Below are 20,014 nucleotides of genomic sequence, written 5' to 3'. Positions count from 1 at the left end.
TTTTTTTTCTCAGTGTAAGGCCATGTAACTCCGACGATTGCAAAACTCGGATGCCGCGACCGATTTAACTCCGATACATCCACTTAAAATATAATTTATATTTTTATTTCTGTAATTAATTACTGCAGTATCATAATATAACTATTCTACTTTAAGAAAAACCAAAAATTATATTTTTATCGGTTTAATAAGTGGGTAAGAGAAATATTTTTTAAGCTCGGGTCAGCTGGGTTGTGTACTAAAAATTTAATTTCTGAGAAAATTTTGCTGTTGACAGCTCGTTGCTGGAAAAAGTTTAGTGTTTTTTCTATATAATAAAACATTATTTGCAATCAAAATTATTAGTAAAACTTAGTGTAGTTATTGATCTACAAGGTGAGTAAGAGTTTATTGATAATATATTAATAATTCATACAGAAATAAGTGATTTTTGTGAATGTTTACATTTCGATGCAAGTCGGATGCGGTGAAAGTCAATGTTTTGGTTCAGAATTTGCATTGTTTAGGACTCTTTTTCTGTTTCAGATGCCAAAGGGAACAAAAGAAAAGACCCATAAGGACAAGCCCTACTCTAAGGAAGGTCTTAGGAATGCCTTGCAGTGTGTACGAGATGGTTCTACCATAGCATATGCATCCAAAACATTTAATGTCCCAAGAACAACACTGCACAACAAATTGACCGGCAAATACCCAGAGGAGTGCCCCAATGGCAGGCCAACAATTCTTTCAAAAGAACAGGAAAAAGAACTTGTCAAATGGATCCTGGGATGTGCGGATGGCTGGCATCCCATCGGGAAGGAACAAGTTCTGGACAGCGTTAAACTCATCTGTGAGGTCTACAAAATTCCAAACCATTTTACAGCTGGAAGACCCGGAGACGTTTGGTTCAGGAATTTTCTTAAGCGTCATCCAGAACTCAGCAAACGCAAACGCAAACGCAAGTGAAATACCAGCCTATGCACGTGGCCAAGGTTTTGAGTGCAGCCCTTAAGCATTTGGATCTTCCTAAAATTTCGAATAATGGCTTTCGAGGATGTGGTTTGGTGCCATTCAATCCTGATGTTGTGAATAGCATGGAAATCCTGAAGTCAAAGAAATCAGGGAATCAGGAAACGAATCTGTCAAATGATCAATCACTTCCTGAGAACGACGAGAGCATTGCGAATGCTTTTACAGCTTCTGACTATCAAGTAGCTCTGCGGATTATTGATCATCTCATCTCACCTGACACTCTCAGCAAGTTCAATGAATGTAAAAAGGATCGCATTTGGAGTGGAGCATTCGAAGATGAGAACTTGTTTGAGGTTTGGTGTAAAATAAATGAACGTTGCGAACCTCAATCTCTTACATCAGCCTCGACCTCAATCTCCATTGACTACAGAAATACAGGAATTGATAACTTCTCCATCTCCAGATCAGGAAACTCAAATCAGTCAAGTGCTATTTCGGATTCTGGTCTGTTTGCAAATGAAGACACCAGTTTGAGGGAAGACATTTCACTGCAGGACTATATTGTCATTGAACCTGTTGACAATGGACCCATCATCAGCACGGAAGACGCTGGTCTTTATTTCCCGAAAATTGTTTTCCAACATTCAGAGGAGTCCATTATCAATAACCAGCACGATCAGGCCACCGACAATAATCCTTCAAATGATCCAGTCTTCCCTGGAAACCAACTCTCTGCAACTTCTGAGACTCTCGATCCTCCTGAAACTCAACCGATCTTCGACACACTAAAACAATGCTATTTCTGGCCAGGAGAAATTCCAAAACATCGTCAGAAGAAGAGGGTCAAAGCCAGCAATGTGAAACACCAGTGTATTGTATCTTCCGAGGAAATTATCGCGGAACAGGAGGAAAAATTGAGGCAGGATTTACAAAAAAAGAAAGAAATTGCTGAACGGAAGTTGACCAGAGAGAGGAACAAAAAAATAAGGGCAGAAGAAAAGGAGATAAAACTAAAGGAGAAAAACATGGTAAAGGAAAAGGCTCAAATGCCAATTGAAGCTGAAAAGAAAAAACGTGGAAGGAAGTCAGCCAAGAAAACCGAGGAAAAATCAAAGAATTGAGTGCAATCTTAAAATAAATAAAAATATATATAATTAAATAATAAATTATTGAAATGAATTGATGGAATAAAACTCTAAAAAAATGTTTTTGAAATAATATCTTCTCATTTTTATGCATTAAACTTTTCCTTAAAATGAGCATCCGAGTTTGATCGAATTCAACGGAGTTACATAAAAGCGTCGCAGTAACATTCTTGCGCATATATTAATATTATCGTAATTTTATTAATTTTCATCAATATTATTGCTAAAATTCTATTTCTATTATGATTCTAAATTAAACAAAGAATAATTCTATTGATTTGGAATGGGAAAAAAATATTTCATCAGTCCAAAAACAAGCATTAAAGTCGCACTCTATGAAAAGTATCCGGATTACCTCTCTTTACTATATTGAAGCTCAATAAGGTGAGGCGGTTTTAAATAACTTTTTATCTCTTAGTGTTCTTGGAAAAATTAATCAATTTCGCATCTTTTAAAGGTGTGCAATTTTATACCCATATGTATCTCTAGTATCGTCTTCAGACCTGAGGTTTAACCCAGTTCCCGAAAGTCTTAAATTTCAAAATAGCAACCAATTTTATTGAATTTTCAGAATTGAGCTGATCATTTGCCTATAATGTCCAATCCTAAGTCTTATTTTCCCAAAAAATCTTGACTGCTAAGAAATTAGAGAAGTTAAGCCATATGGCTAAGCCTTAGGTCTGAAGCCCGTATAGGGAATGAGAACTTTAATTTCAGATATACGAAATTTAAAAAAAATCATATTTTTGATATTTTGGGACGGATAATAGAGTAAACGCACCCTTAAAATGTAACTGTACATAATTTTAATAAAGAATTAGAAGATACTGTGTTTGAAACTCATAAGAGTTTAGATTAAGATACAAATCATATCATGATGATTTTGAGCGCGGTGCGAAGTGTCTACTAATTTGTCCTTTTAAAAAAGACAGAAGTGGCTTTTGTGGTTGATGTGGAATTTATTCCATAGAATAATTTTTCAACATCTCTATATCTCATGATTTATACCTCTATTCTCTAATATACTAAAATGTTACGCACATTGCGTTCGACTTTTTGTTAATTATTTCCTTCAGTTGAATGTGTGCAAGAATGCTTCTATTCACTGATATATTTTTTTCACAATATATTCACTCAATTTTCTCGCTGTTTTACTTTTTTTCGCTATTCGTGGCAACAGGAACATGTCTATTAAATTACATTGTTTGTGTGTTCTATTTGATGAGCTACCAAGTTGGAGAATGTCGGGAATGTTGAGAGAAATACGAATTTATACATCAAAAATAGAATAATTAAATGCATTTTTATTTTGAATGAAAGTGTACTACAAAGTTGGATGAGTAAAAAAGCCCTATAGGAGTTTGACTTGAAGAATTATAAAGTGAAAGGTTGACTTATTCCAGGGGGAACTTTCTGTCTCCTTCAGAGATCTTATAATATGTGTCTCTCAAGAAATATCTCAGAAATCTTTTATAGAAATTTCCTCCAATGAGACATGTGTGAAAAATTGTACACAAAATTTCTCAAGTGGATTTCATTAACAAGAAGTGTTGAAAGTGCCCCTCTTGAGACACTTTTTTTTATTTGTCAAAGTCTGTGGTCTCGTTGTGTTGATTTCTTGATGAAATAATTTAAATAATATATCATTTTATTTTATTCTCAGCATTAAATTTCTGTTGCGTATATGTCTGTGTTGTTATTAGTCAATGGGAGAGAAAGAAAAAAAGGAAAGAAATGAAGTTAATGAAATCACGTGTTTGTCGTTGGTGTATGTAAACATTACAACTACACAGAGACACTATAAGAAAACATATACAATATGTTCAAGGCATGAACACTAAAAAGTAACAGAAAATTAAAATACAGTAAAAATGAAATGGAAACAACTTTCTAAAAAGTCTCTATGAAAGAGCTTCGCGGCTATGCAACAGATTTTAGAGCCAAAATAAGAAGTTGTACGCCAGTTGAGTCATTTGATGGGGAATTATGTATGAAAGACAACATAAATTAAATAGTATTTCCATGGCGTAAAAATAGGAGATTAACTATTAAATGATGTCAAGTGAGGGAAATTGAGGGTGAAACAAATTTTCTCAGAAGGATCTCATAAAGTATTCAAGAAAAAGACAAACATAAGAAACCGTAGATAATGAGACTTCCTCCTTCAGGGATCTTCGAAATAACTTATGCCGCCCAGAGATCAATGAGCATAATATGTGTTCCTTTTGTGTCACTTATTCTGTGTTTTAGTTGAACTGAAAGACTATTCATTCACAAAGAGTATTTTTTTCAGAAAGGGAAACATTTTGAATTTGGATTATGCTCAACGCATAATAGCTTTTGTTTAGTAAACATGTTCTTGACATTTCAATGAGAGTGAGTGAGATCTAGATCTAGTCATCTCGCTCATTCTCATGGGAAATTTTGAAAACATGTTTACAAACAAAATTTATTGTGCGCTGGTCATTATTCTCTACGACTATCTCTACGATAATGAAGTTTGTTACGTGTGTTTTTGTTCTAACTGAAAAAAAAAACTCAACCAAAGAAAATGATTCATTGAATTAATTTCATATTACTTTTATGCTAATTAACTTCCTAAGCTCTCTAAACACTCACTCTTCAATGAATCATTCACCCCATTTGGGTGTTCTTGTTTTGTTGCAAATTAATTTGATTTAATGCCATTTATCATTCAATCTCAATTTCCTCGCACATTTTGAAGATACAACTTCCAGACTGTTTGTAACACACCTTCTGGTAGGAGGGGAATCTTGTGTGACAATCAAATTAATTACAATAATTGATGGAAACTAAACTTTATCATCATGCGTTTGTTCACATGCTCTTTTCTCCAAATTCTCTCCTAACAGATGCTAAAAAGCTTATAAAATCAGAAGAGATAAATTTTGTGTTTTATTAACACGTTTGGATTATAATAAAATTGGTAATGGCTTCGATTAGGGGAATTGTGTCAAATTTCGGACAGCTTACAATATTGGACACTTCTTATGATTCCTAAAATTCTAAACATTTTATTTTTTTTTCTGTATAGTACTAGTGAAAAAGAAAAAAAACTAACCTCTACGACCTAGGTGATGTAGAAGTATTCTTGGAAGAATTCCGTGAGGAATTTCAAAAATTTTGTGATCTATATTCCACTTAAAGCAATATCAGTTAATGTATTAAGAAATACTTTAAAGAGCATCAAAGCTATATACTATTCCAAACAATACTCCTAAAATTCAAAATATTGATACACATATGCAACCTGTCCGAAATTAAGTACATTTCCCAGTATTGTTATTTTCGATAAAACGATTTCTGGCGGAAAAACTTTGGGAAATTCTAAAACGATGTGCAGATTAGTGGTCACCGTATCCAAATTTTTCTGCAAACTCACTAATGAATAAAATTTGAATAACAAAACTACCCAAATCTTACAGAGAATCAGTGTTTAATTTCGGACATGTTTCATATGAGCCCCAAGGTCCTGAATTTTAAATGTACTATATGTAATACAAACTGAGTTTTTTTCTGCTTTTTCATCGTTTTTTTTTGAAATCCTGAAAATGTAGTTTATCATATTTGTTTTCTCTATAATTTTATTCTTAATAAATCTAATCAATTTTAATGTAGATTTCATTCTTTGTGCTATATTGGGCACAAAGTTTCTCGAAGTCCCTTGCCGTTCCTTTGTTCGAAGAAGCGACGATTTTTTTTTTGTATATAGTACAATCCTTAACGAATATACTAAAATTTTATAGAATTCTGAAGAATTTCTATCGGAATTTTTAAAAATTGTCCGATATGTTAAATATCATACGGGAACTAACTGGAAAAATGTATTTATTTTACTCAAAAAATGAAATCCATTTGGAAAATTTCACTCTAGAATAGAGTCTGAATTAAAAGAGCGAATCACTGTTAACACAAATTTCCACAGATTTAATATGTATTGGAAGTTTAGCCTAGTATTGGAAGATCTTAAAATTTGAAAACCTACATTAGGACCAGTTTTTGGTGTCTTTTTTTTAATTTGATGGATTATTTGCTTCTTATGACTCTGGGCGTCTAGCACACCTTTTAGATCAGGAAAATTTTATGTAATCGAAATTGACATCCCTTTCTTTCTCACACGGTTTGCATATATTTGTTGCATTCTTTTGTTTTCCAAAGTCGATTGAATTAAATTGAATTTGTTCTGATATTTAAAGGAAGAAGAAGAGCGCGAAAAAGTGAGATAGACATATGCAAAACACGTATGAAAGAACGGGATTCGAATTAGGATTTTATGAAATTTTCCTGAGCTGATAGGTGTTCTGGAGCTATATCTAATTTTAATTTAAAATTTTCTTAAAATATTGTTTAGTAAAAAATTAGTTTAGTTAATCCACAAGAGTTAACCTTAAGTCTGAAGTCTTTATAATAAAATCATTAATGAATGTTTAACAATTTTATTTCAAAAAAGGCAAAGAAAACTTTTGTCCTTCACCTAACTAAAACCCCTTAGACAAAGGGAAGAGACAAACGGACAAACATCAGAAAGGTTTAAAAGAACGTTTTGAGAAAATCTGTCACTTTCCTCGCTTGGTTTGAAATGGGACCTTTAGGACTTAACCTTCTCTTAAAATTTTAACATACTTTTTCAATTTATAACTCTAAATTAAAAGAAGGTTATTTGATTTTTTTATCAAAATTATTTAGAAGTGAGTTCAGTTCCTAGCCAAGTTTTTAATGCGTTCGGCTGACAATTTTGAAAGCAATTCCTATGCAGATTAGAAGCTAATATTGTCAATTATTAAATCTTTTTTAGCATCTTCTTTTTTTATTGGTCTTCTGTCTTGTTCTCCCTATCTAAACTTGTGTTTTTTTTCATTCACATGCAGAGAAAACATTTGTTAAGTTTAAGACAACACTTTGCGTGCGTAGATTTTAGAAATGACATTGAAAGCCATCATTTTATGGGTTTGAAGAAAAATATTAATGAGAAATTTGAGTGTCTCTGGTGAATTGTTAAATGAATAACCACACGTGGAAATCAATTGAATTAGCATGAGAAGAAAAATTTTGAAAGGAGAATCTATAGAAGACTAAAGTGTTTTTCGTTGTTTATTTCTCTTTGAGTGTTTAGTGCTAAAAATATCACTGTCTTCCGTCAGGCAATATTATAAAATGACACAAAGAGGTGCTTCTCATTCTGTCTCTATTGCCATTTTGCAGAAAATCGTTGACACAATCATAATATTCTTGAAGATATTAATTTTGAAAGCATCCGGAAGATATTTGGTGGATTAACTTTGAAAATTTCTGGTGACTTCTGTGATGCGTAACATTTGTCCTTTGATTCACATGACACTGAAAAGTGGAAAAAATGTTTGTGAAATTATGATTTCTCCATGAGAGCCATTTTTTGAATATCTTCTTTTGAGAATTTGCAATTTATTTTTTATTTTAAATAAATAATCTTACATGTGAGATCGCTTTTCGTTTACATGGGAAATTTTTGTTCAATGAGAGGCAGAAAAGAAAGGGAAAGTATATCTCATAAAAAAATGTGTCGATGGAAAAATGGGCATAAAAATGGTTATTTTGATTCTTCTTGCTTCATTAATTTTCACTCACATTTTCACACTTGCCTGAAAAATGTTTGTGTGAAAAAAAGGGAAGAAAATAAGAGTCCTTTGTGGGATAAACTGTTGAGGAATTATTCTTGTCTGAGGAGGGTGATTTGGGATTCTTAGAGCAGACATGGAAGATCATAAAAGTGACTTTTTATCCCTTGGAAGGATACATGTTAAGGGAAAAATAAGGGATTAGTGGGAAGATGAAGGGAAAAGATTGAGCCGGAAAGAGGAGTCATAAAATGGTAGTAGAAATTGTGAAATTTTCACGATTCATTGAAATTGTACACACAAAGTTATAACAGACCGTTTCACTCAGTTTTTTTTTTGACCCCCTGCCGGTCGGCTCGTGATCTCAAACGAGGACACGATATTGCAACCGTTTCACGTCTTTCTGGTGACAATATTTTTAACATTTTTAGCATACAAGGTGTGGTAATTGATGTGAATTTACAAATCGAAATTTACGATGCCAGGTATTTTGCAGTGATTTTGCTTAGTAAATACGAAATGCATGTGTAAAGTATATTAGTAATAATCTACAATGGCTTAAAAGCAGTTTAAGTTAGGGTTTATTGTTTTTATTATTTTTTTTATTGAATATCGTACAGTAAGAAACCATTGGCTATTTTACCATTGATTTTTATTCAAAATTCAAATAAGGTTGTAAAATTTGTGTATTGCTACACATTTGTGTAATATACTCAAAATGTGTAATAAGTGTGAACTACTAGTGTCGTGTAATAACTGAGTTATCAAATGTTCTTATACGCTAGGAAAAAGGATTGCTTTTTTCATTTTACTGTAATTAATATTGTAAATTTACACAAAGGTCTACTTCAGGACAACGTGTAATTTAAAAATGTGTGATGTAAATGTTATTTAATAATAAACTGTGTAATTAAATATTCTGTCACGTACATTTTGTTACACATATTGTCTAAAATTTCTTAGGCCTTATTATAGTGTAATTACTTAAGTGTAAAATCACTTAGTATTTAGAAAACTTTGTATCCTTTAGGCATGACATAAATTTCAAATTGAATTGAATTAAATTGAATAGATTTTACACAAAAATTGAAGATTCACCGATTTTACCGGTGGTTTTGAAGGCTGCTCCAGGTTATAGGAATTTTAGGGAGTTTCTGAATATTTTTTAAATTTTCGATAATTTCCCGGGGTATCTTCATGACTCACATGGACACGTGATCCAATATTCCCCGCGCACTCTTGTATAATTTAACCAAATTACACACTATTATAACTTTACACATTTTCTAGAAGTAACATATTTATGCAACAATATATCAATAATTGTAGTGAAAAAGCAAATCAACGATTTGTTGTAACTCTTATTACTGTTCTCTTTACATCAACAGTAAGTCTCTAATACTTTTTTGAAGTTTCGTGTTTAAATTATTTTTATAAAATAAGGATCAGCTGTTACTGTGCAGACCATCCTTAGTGAGAAAACTTACTTATTAAACTTTTGTTATTTACCTATTTTCTATTGTCTGCTTCTCTAATTATGTACATTGATCCAGGTTTACACATCAATTACTCCAGTGTGTAAATTTAATTTATTTTTTGTCAAGCTCTATTTTGACAGCAATATTATTCACTATTAAATTTATCTTTTATGATTATTTCGTGAGGTTTTGGATGAGTTAATTTTGAGAATTATTGTCAGACCAATAAAATTGTTTTATTGGACAAATAGCGTCAATTTTTTTTTTTAACCATGGTAGGATAATAATTTGGTTAAAAAATTGCAAATTACCCACAGAAATTGTGTAAATTGTCTCTATCAGAAGTAGGTCAAAAAAGTATACCTTGTGTCAATTAATTGATTTACGTGCAGCTCTGCTGATTTTTGGGAAAAATTACAGCTAAAATTATACAAAATATACATTGAATTGTCGTCAGTGGAATTATGCAAATTACATAAAAGAGTTTGTGTGTAATTTTGCATATGATTTCAATTGAAGGCTCGGGTATCAGCTGTTGCTATTTGCCATTTTATTGCCACTTGAGAGGTCTTTCCATTTGATTCCTCATCTTCTGCTGCTCTTGACTTTCTGTGACAAAATTGTTGTCTACACAATGGAAATCACCCACATGGTGATGATACTCAAATTTCTACTCCAATTCCTGGTGATTTTGTTTGTCTTTGTGTAATTTATGATTTTAACTTTTGGATGTCACATGGTAAACACAATAAGAATCTTAAAAAAAACATACATTGGCACAAAAGTATCCAAATAACATACAGTTTTTTATATAAAATATTGAACTTGACCCAATATTTTTGGTATATATTATATTGGGGTTGTATTTTGTCTTCTTTTCAACTCAGTACTTTTTTCTGTCTCTGAGGGGTTGAAAAATGTATGAATGTCATTGATAATAAAATTTTACTTTTCTTTCTCGTTCTTCTTTCTGGTCATGAATTTTTTACATTGTTCAATGGAGTGAAAATGACAAGATTGATTGGGGAAAGAGTATTAAGAATTCTCCTTGGGGATGGGGTAGAAAAGATTAAGAGCAATATGATGGAGGACAATGTAATTGATTGAGCCTTTTATCTTTTACTTGTTGCAGATAAATTTGCGCTTAATACTCGTAAGTGGGAAAACAAAGGAGTTCCTCTTCAGTCCATCGGATTCGGCAGGTGATATCGCTCAAACTGTGTTTGACAATTGGCCAGAAGGTGAGTCTTATCGTTTTAATACGAATTAATAGCATAAATTGTGAAAAGAGTTGCTATATATATAGATAGAAAAAAACAAACAACAAACTTTTGATGCATGAAAAATGAATAACTTTTGAATAACAATTATTTTTTTATGCGAAATAAAATTAAATAATTTTTTCGATATACATAAATAAGATCTACAAATTATAGGCAATTAATTTGCAAAAAGAAAAATTTGAAAAAGTAATTCTTTCTATCATTTTTTTGCACATGTGATTTTCCGAATATGCATGAGGCAACAAACTTTTGACACTAACAGTACATAAAAAAAAGCTGTTTAAAAATTTATAGGGTCGGAGGAAGGTCTGTTCGACAGGGAACCCCAATTGACACTTTTGTCAAAATGTTGAAAATTATTTAATGCATCTAGTAAAATATAACTAATATAATGTTTTTTTCTGTAATATACCTTTTACTATAGCCAGATATGTTCAAGTTTCATATTCCAAATGATACGGAGTAGGGTGTCAATAGGTGCTGACACGAGTTCTTAAAGTGTCAATAGACGTTCCTTTCACCCTAATTCAGAACCCTCACCAATACCATACAAGAATTTTGAGCAAATTTGTTTAAATGTCGGTGCTATATCTGCAAATTTTTTACAGAGTAAAATGGAACATTTTAACTGCTCGAACTCCATAAGAAAATTAGAATTCCAATAGGTCATGACACGAATTCTCAGAGTACCAATGGGTGTTCCTTTGAGCCTACACAGAGAAAATATTTCGTAAAATTCTTTGTAAATGTTTATGAATTCCTTTCGGGACTTACAAAATTCTGGTAAATTATATAACCCCTTTAAAAGTTCGTAAAAGTTTGTACTTTTTCGCAAACTTTGTTTGACGTGCATTTTTTGTTCTTTTACAAACATTTGTTCGTACATTTTTGTTTATGTGGCAAAAATTTACGAACCAATGACAAAATTTTTCGATTTTTTTACGAATATTTACGAATAAATGTTTGTAAAAAAACAAAGAATGATTGTAAAGTAATCATGTTACGAACAATATTTGTGAAAAAGTACAAACTTTTGCAAACTCTTTAGTGCGTTATACAACTTACGAGCATTTTGCAGCTTCCCCAGTACGAATTCACAAACACTTACGAACAATTTTACGAAATACTTTTTATCGTGTAAATAAAAAATCTAACAAGAAGTTTTGAGCAACATTTTAAACTTCACAAAAAAGTCATTCCGTCACAAATCCAATTTAATCTTCAAATTATATTCGGATTGTAACATGGATGATAGTCCGCACTTTAAGAAAGAATGTTTAAATAACCAAGTAGGATGTTTAAATAATAAAACTATGTCTATACGCTAAAAATTAACGTTGTGCTTCACTTTATTTTGCTATTCTGGATGAGTAGGGTAAAGTACCTTTACTTCGTACAATCTCAAGCTTCGCAATGACTGAATATTTCTTGTGTTTTTGAATAAATGTGACTCCGCAATATATTTTAAAATCTGGCCTCTTTCCCCTGGTTTTTAAAATATGGGTGCCATGATTTACATTTAGGGTAAATTAAGCTAATTCAAAACCTGCTCCAAATGGAAATTTTTCGCTACTCCAATTGGAAACGTCATTGTTTTCACGATAAATTCAGTACTAAATTATTATATTTATATATTTTCTATACCACAGTTTCATTATTTAGTTAATTTTGCTCCAAATAAAGCGGAAATCCATTCATATTCACAAATTTTAATTTGTTAATTTCTCAGAAAAATTAAAAGTGTACCTTTTCACCATTGAATTTTTCATCGATCGACCATGTTTTTCAATGAAAAACACAATGAGATGACTGTTATTTATTCGTTTTGTTTAACATTTATGTCATATTTCTGACTTTAAGTGCTAATCTTTATTGTTAACGGTTCGTGAAGTTTCCAAATGAAATAATTACCTATTTCGTGAACAAAAAGGGCTTTTCTGAAGTGTCTGCAAATGCTTCAATAGGAAACTCTGGAAATATGATTTTTTTTTTGGAGAGATTTTCTTATTGTTTTAGATGGGAAAGGAGAAAAGACCAGGAATAAGAACAAATCCTGCACTCAAGAGCAACTTAACAAGGTTTTGGATGCCTTTCGTCGCGGTTTCACTTATACTGTTTGTCTCCAATTAGAAACTTCCCTTGTCTCCATTTTGATTAATATGTTTCCAATAGAAGCATTTTACGCTCGCGTATTTTTCTTGTATTTAAGAAGTTTTCAAATTATATCTAAAGAATTTTCACTAATCAGTAACATTCTAGAAGAGTCAATGAGCAAATTTATGTAATTCTCTTCAGAAAAAATATGAACTTAATGTGTTGAATCTTTTGTCAAAGTTAAAGCGTCTGGAAATGGTTTTGAATTAGGACATTTACCCTATTGAGAAACAAAGGAAAAATTTAGTCATTACGACTCTTGGAATGCTTGGAATTGTACGAAGCCTGGGAACTTTCCCCTATGATCTCCTTTCTTGTTCTGGTCGAGAAGTTACCGGATTAAATTCTAAGGTTATGTGATATTTACAAACTCTTTCTCACCTACAAAAATAATTATCTCTGATTTAAAATATTATTTGTATCTTTAAAAAAATCTATAGTTTTCAATCAGATTTTTTACAACTCTGATTGTATCTGCAAATTTGTTTTGAAACTTCATTATTGCAAATATTTTATTGATGTGCGAATGGAAGAAAAAAAAGGCAAAAAAAATAAGTTGTAGGTGAAGTGTAGGTGTATTAATAATAACATATACATAAACGGGTGAAAAAAATATATATGAGGACAGGCACGCAATAAAAATTGCTTATTGATGAGTTTTCTCATTCGGATGTTTAATTTTTTTCTCCTTCGTTCTTTTTTTTCTGATATTTACTTTAGGTGTTTGGAGTACAACAAAAAAAAATCACGCAACAACAAAAAAAATATATACATATTATATATTTTTGTACTTCCAGATTGGGAGTCGGAAGCTGTTTCAAAAGCAGAAATACTAAGGCTGATTTATCAAGGTAGATTTTTACACTGCAATGTAACACTCGGAGCACTTGGACTGCCTTTAGGAAAGACAACAGTGATGCATTTGGTACCACGAGATAATTTGCCGGAACCAAATTCACAAGGTGAGAAGAATTTGTGATTAAAAAAAAAAAACACAATGCAATGCATTTTTATTTATATTTTTGATATTTTTATTTGGTGCAAATCGTAAAGGTATCTCTCGAATATGCTCTAAATTGGGTTTTTTATTTATTTGTTTGATTCTCCGTATATTGGGAAATTTTTATTATAAGTACTTGCGCTTCGAACAATTTTATTTGCTATAAAGCAAAATTTAATTACAGAAGATGTTTGCAATTTGAACAGCGTGGGTGGATTGTTATCATAGAGTTTTTCTTGGTATTGAATTACATTTATCTAAACTGCATTATTTTTTTTCTAACTTCACTGTGTCATTCACTTTCTTGCTCTTTCGTTTGGAAAGAGAAAAAGAAAAGAGACGTTGGCGAGCTATCACGGAAATTGAATATATAGAAAGTTGTAAAGCTAATAGCCCATAAATGTGTAATATTTTGTATTACAACGTACCTGAATGTCTTAATGGTAAGAATGTTGCTTTTTTTTCTCTCTCTTGAGAAATATGTTTGAGGAATATTTTTTCGAGAGGGCGGTTTTTTTATTGCAAAAAGAAAATTTTGATGTGATAAAATTCTTGTAAGTCTGTAGGAGAATTGGGAATAAGAGAATGTGTTGTTAGTCATAGAAAATAATTGTATTGTGTCGTGCTAGTTTTCATGATGTTGTCGCCTCTGGTGAACGCACATGAGTCAATTACACCCACCTGATGACGACATTTCAATACATATCCACCTCTGTTGATGGTGTTTCGATAAAAAAAAAACTGTCTTGAGATCTTTTAAAATGATTCCTTTGTGGTTTATTTGAGAGCTTGATATATTGTCTGAGTTATTTTTGCGATTTAAAATTTAAAAGTATATGTACATTGTGAGTAAATGCAGATGGTAATTTCTGAAATTCATTGAATTTATTGTTTTTGCAATGTATGTAAGAGTTAAAAAAATTGTTTTATATATTCGTGATTTACTTCGAATTTGTACACGAATTTTAATGATTTTACGCAGAGCAACGGCAAGGGGGTATTTTATTCAGCTGAGAAAAACTTTGTGATTCATCGGAAGTATTTATATAAGTCATGTATTTGACAAACTATCAGTAGGTCAAATCTAAATATATTTTGGCCAAGATATGAGATAATTTAAAAGCTCTAGAAAAAAAACAAATGGACACAAGCTTTCGAATAAAACAGATCAGAAAGTATCATAGCTTTGAGGAATACTCGAACTAAGGGGAAAATTTGGTAAAACGAATATTTATTTTTTTCCATGAAGTTTTAGATGTCCTTAAACATTTATAATCGGTACATTCTTATATAGGAAACTTACCTTCTAAAGATTTTGCCCAAAACCAAGGGGTAGATAACTGTGCCACTCACGGTTCACTCGAGTGCCGATTTGCCAATCTCGGGTCGATCTGTCGCAAGTACGTTTACAATATTAGTGTTTCCAGTACAGTACATAAAACAGAGGTAAGCAAGGACCGTTTGAAACTGAATAAAAATCAAATGAAAATTGTACGTTAATGATCAAAACGCTATCTGAACAAACTTATTTTGAAGTTTATTCGGTTTCAAATGATTCTTGCTCAGCCTTGCATTAAAATTTACCACTTGAATCGTTTGTAGGAAATTTATAATGTTACTTGAGCTTAAATGAACGCTGTACGTCATAAGAGTGAACTGTCAATAAAATCCGCCGATTCTTCGCTAAAATCGGTCAAATCTGCAGATTTTTGTGAATGAAAATGACATGTTCAATACGCCAAACTGTCGATATCTGCAAAATAGTGCCAGTCTGTTGATTTTTACCTCCAGATCGGCACTATTTTGCCGATCGCCGCTCACGATTCACTCCGAGAGCCACTTATTCACCCCTTGCCCAAAACTATTTTCCTCCAAGTAAATGAAAGATGTGCCCCAAATGTCATTTTTTTTAAGAGTTAATTTCGTGAAGTTTCTCAGGGTTAGGGTAACTATGGATAGGAAGGGTTAGTTTTGGGTCATATTGAAAATTCTTTTCAAGAACGTTCTTGAAACAGAATCACTAGTGCAGGGCAATCTCTTCGAAAATTCTAAAATCGTAAAAAAAAACGAGTTAATCGAAATCAAAATCCAAGGAAAACGTTCTTGCTTCGGCAGAACATATACTAAAATTGGAACGATACAGAGAAGATTAGCATGGAACATTACAAAAACAGGGCTCAAAGTTTTATTGAAGCTATTTACATCGTCGCATTGGATTGAGATTGAATTGTCCTAAAATTCGAATTTAATTTTGTCGGTTTACATCATAATGTCAAGATTGAATCAGGATTTTTGGCAAGATGACTCCTTTACTGAGATTACTGATATTGTTTAGCACTAATAAACAGGAACTGTAAATAAGATTTGTTTTCGAATATCATTTATTCCTTTCATCTAAATCTGCCAGAAATTTTTCCAAAACTTTAACATTAGATCATAAAAACATTTTTTTAATGAACCGGTATTTGTCGCACATATTCAACATATCATTCGGATTTTTCATCTGGATTATAGAGGTCACAGAACGTAGTATAAAAATTCAATTTAGGATTCAATTCAAATGTTTAATTCGTGCTTTTTGAGAGGATTTTTTTTCGATATTTTCTGACTTTGTTCAAATGACTTTTCATCTAGGGGTAATCTATAAATCGATCCAAATCAGATCTGAACCGGTAAACATAAAAATAGAACAATTGAAGTTAACAGAATGATTTTCTTCATGAGTTGGGTTTCTAATTAACTTTATTAATAAATATATACAAAATAAATTATGCAAAACTATTTTCTGGGTATATCATTTGAGTCGTATGTTCGAGCATTCTACAAAGCCCCATAGTTTTACCACTCAAACTCCAAACAGGAGCAGTGGAGACTTTTTATCCCCCGAGGGATTGTATTTTGGTAAAATTTTGTAAATCTGAAGTTTCGAGTTTATTGACGTCACGCTGTTTGTCCGTCTTTGATAGTGAACCGGTTCATAACCGATAACTAATTTCACTACAATTGATTTTGGCAATGTTTTGAGTGATTTATCGGTTGTGAAATCGACTATTAAACGAAAAATAATTTTTGCCCTAAAATCAATATTATTAATCTTAAAAATATTTTGTGGGATCTTTTTGAGTGATTTATGAATAAGTTTAAATCGATTGTGAACGATTGTAAACAGTTAATGATGCGAAGGTGCTTTTGAGGTATAGGGTTAGACGGGGGCAAAATTTGTCAAAACGAAAATTTCAATATTCACTATTTTCTAAAGGCGTCCACACATTGGGAGCAATTTTCGTCAAAAATTGCGTTTTTGACAGAAATTTGACGTTTCCCCCTACAACGCTGCAAGGAATTTCCTTCAAAAAACCAATTTTTGACAGAAATTGCTCCCAATGTGTAGAGGCCATAAAATAAAAGAGACTGAGGCTTGAAATTTTTTTTGAGAATAAGAGGTAAAATTTTAATCGATTGAATTTCATTAAATTGAAAAGGTGTGCCAGCGCCATAAGGATCTGACAAACGAGTTTGAAAAATAAACTTCATCTACCTGAAACTGCCTTATCCTCCCTCTGCTTATTCAGGAAAAAAAATTGAAAGTGATTTATGAATTGTAAATTGAATTTTTTTACGATATTTTCAACACTTTCTCTGCTGGACAACATTAAAGAGCTTTCAATGTGTAATTCATGAGAATTCCGGATGTGCTTACATTTTGAAATTTGTTCAATGTAAATGGTCGCTTTAATTTCAATAATTAGAATATTATTTTTGTTTTTTAATGAAAATATCATCTTTGAATTAACTAAAAGATTTAATTTTCTAATTTGAATAATTTTGTTGAGCTCTTAAAAGAACAATGTTTTCATTTTATTTTCTCAGTCGAACACTTCATAGATTATTATTTTAAAATTCTTCTTGGCTTTCCTAACCGGGGAGTGTGCCTATTAATAATTTTCACATAAATGTCAATCGACAAAATTATGATTGGATGGAGATTGACAAGAAAACGGATACAAAATTTTATTCTTATTCATTTTTTTTCTTCTTTTTATTCTGTGCTCATATTTTAAAGAAATGCTTTTTCCATGTTTGTGGCCAAAATATATACGGGTGAGATGGTGATTTTATTGTGGGGAGACACGCTGTAGAATAATAATCCCACACCCACACGTTTCGGAGTCGTCCAAAAAGGCGCGTTTTTTTTTCTTCTTTTCAATGTTAATATAAGCGGTATAATGTGTGCTCTAGAAGAAGAAAAATTTAATGGATAAGCTATAAAATAGAGGCACTTTTCTCAAACATTTCTCCTTTTTTTTTGGTGTATTTCAGATCAAAGGCAGAAAAGCAAAGGAGCGTCCAGTAGATGTTGCTCTACGACGTGTTGCATCTTGTAACTATATTCTGTTTATTCTTCTGTATGTGTGACAAAAAGAATAATAATGTCCTCTCTGTGCGAGGGGATTGTGCGAGAGAGAGATAAAAATTATATCTATAATTAGTGTTAAAGAAAATTAAAGAAAAAAATACAGAGATGATTTTATTTCATTAGATGATAATAAGGATAATATATTTTAGGAAGAAAAAGTGAAGAGCAAGTCCACAGTTTGACCATTAATTATTATATGATAGTGTAAAAAAATTATTTCTTTTCTGTTTCGATTTTTTCACAGTAACATCGATCACACTTTTTTCCGTAGTCTCCTTCAAGAATTAATTCACTTTATATCTTGAAAATTTCCTCTTTTGAAAAATTCAATTTTGTCGTGTCATCTTCACAGTTACGACACAATAGAGTTTGAAGATGAGGAAAAAGAATTTTATTTTTTTTCTTCTACCTATATTTATGAAAATATGCAAAAGAGAATGATGAAGAGTCAGAGAAATTGTCATGTGAACAGCGCGAAAAAAATGAGGAAATTCTTTTTTGTTGCATCAAATTTTGATGCCCAGAAAATAATAGTGACTGAAAGGTAAAAGAAATTGTCTTCTCAATGAAGTAAAATAGAAACGTGTTACATCATAAGATGAATAAATTAAGAATTACAATATTAAACTATATATTTACAAAAAAAAAATCCCACATAGGAAAAACACTCAGCAATGCAGCAGAAAATTTAAACAAAAAAAAAACACCAGAGAAGAGTAAAAATGAGCAAAAAATATTAATTAGACAAGATAAAATATTTTATAAGGAGCGACGGTTAAGTATTGTACATGAGAGTCCGGATGTAAAAGTGAGAGAGAGACTTGAAAAAATATCCAACGAGACGAAGCGGAAAGAAATTAATTAATTGGTATTCCTAATAACTGAATGGATACTTGCAAAAAAAAAAGAAGGGACAGCATGGAATTCTCGGGAATTTGACAGAAATTCTGCAAAGCATGAGTTGAAAAAAAGGCAAAGTAACAAAAAAAGCGAAAGACGAAAAGTGAATAAATGTTTTAAATGTCTATTGCTCGGTAGATGTAATAACTAATTAATTGTTATGGATAATAATAATGGTGAACAAAAGAAAAGAATAATACAATAATATTGCAACAATTGACTATTCTGGCAAAATACAAATAAATTTTGTGAAAATTAAACAAAATCAGAACAGAGAAAATGAGAGAATATTGGAAAAGTATTAATTTTACTTTTTTCCCTTCAATATTCACAATAATCCAATTATTGGAATTATCACACCTTCATAGACTTGAGGAATTGACCTATTTGCCGATTTAAGAAATGTAAACTGATTTATTTGAATTCAAAGCTATTCCTAGATACTGACAGCAACCTCGCGCGCCACCTATACGTCAAAAAATTAAGAATTAAATATTTAATAATTTCCATGAAATATTTAAGCCCCGTTGCGTTTTCTGATTGGGTGGAACTTTGAACGATTCAGACCTCTATCCAATCAAAGAACGCCATGACACTGAAATATTCTATAAGATTAAATATTTAGTGAAATTAAATTTGTGGTTACGAAAAATATTTCAATACTATCGGATGTTTTAATTGGCCAAAACTGTGAGTACTTTAAATGCTTACAAAGATTGATCCAAAGAGATGACGCGAAAGGATTACGATTGTCTGAAATTTGTAGAATTTTTATCATAAATTTATTTGAAAAAGTGAACTTTCTTGTTTGATGCCGAGGGATGATTAAAATCTCCCTTAACTCTTCACTCAATCTGCAATATAGCGGTTTCTGAACAGGAATTAGCGAGATTTTGCTATCTTGCGATCTCCGAGCAAGGAATCGTGAGAGCAGTAATCATGCGATATTTTATTTTCCCTGCTATTTTCTTGAAGAAATCATATGATCTTACAATCCTTGTGCAGGAATCCTACGATTTTTCAACCTCCGTGCAAGAAATCTTACGATCTTGCGATGTTACTGCAGAAATT

General features: G+C 31.6%; 1 protein-coding gene and 1 non-coding gene across 2 annotated transcripts in view; both read left to right on the top strand.

Moving 5' to 3' along the window:
- The window catches only part of LOC129806882 (ubiquitin-like protein 3), a 67,526-nt gene extending 48,549 nt beyond the window's left edge, over nucleotides 1–18,977 (top strand). Inside the window, exons 2-4 of the mRNA XM_055855698.1 lie at nucleotides 10,322–10,430; nucleotides 13,424–13,588; nucleotides 17,947–18,977. Of these exons, the coding sequence (XP_055711673.1) occupies nucleotides 10,322–10,430; nucleotides 13,424–13,588; nucleotides 17,947–18,011 (339 nt within the window). The 3' untranslated portion in view covers nucleotides 18,012–18,977. The remainder of the gene's footprint in view (nucleotides 1–10,321; nucleotides 10,431–13,423; nucleotides 13,589–17,946) is intronic.
- On the top strand, nucleotides 15,726–15,834 carry LOC129808375 (U6 spliceosomal RNA). The gene has a single exon (XR_008752405.1). It is a non-coding gene; the product is annotated as a U6 spliceosomal RNA (small nuclear RNA).
- Nucleotides 18,978–20,014: the final 1,037 nt, after the last annotated feature.

This window comes from Phlebotomus papatasi, chromosome 3 (genome assembly GCF_024763615.1).
Source record: "Phlebotomus papatasi isolate M1 chromosome 3, Ppap_2.1, whole genome shotgun sequence".
Classification (NCBI taxonomy): Eukaryota; Metazoa; Arthropoda; class Insecta; order Diptera; family Psychodidae; genus Phlebotomus; species Phlebotomus papatasi.
Note: the sequence above shows the minus strand (reverse complement) of the source record. Positions and strands in the feature narration are given on the sequence as shown.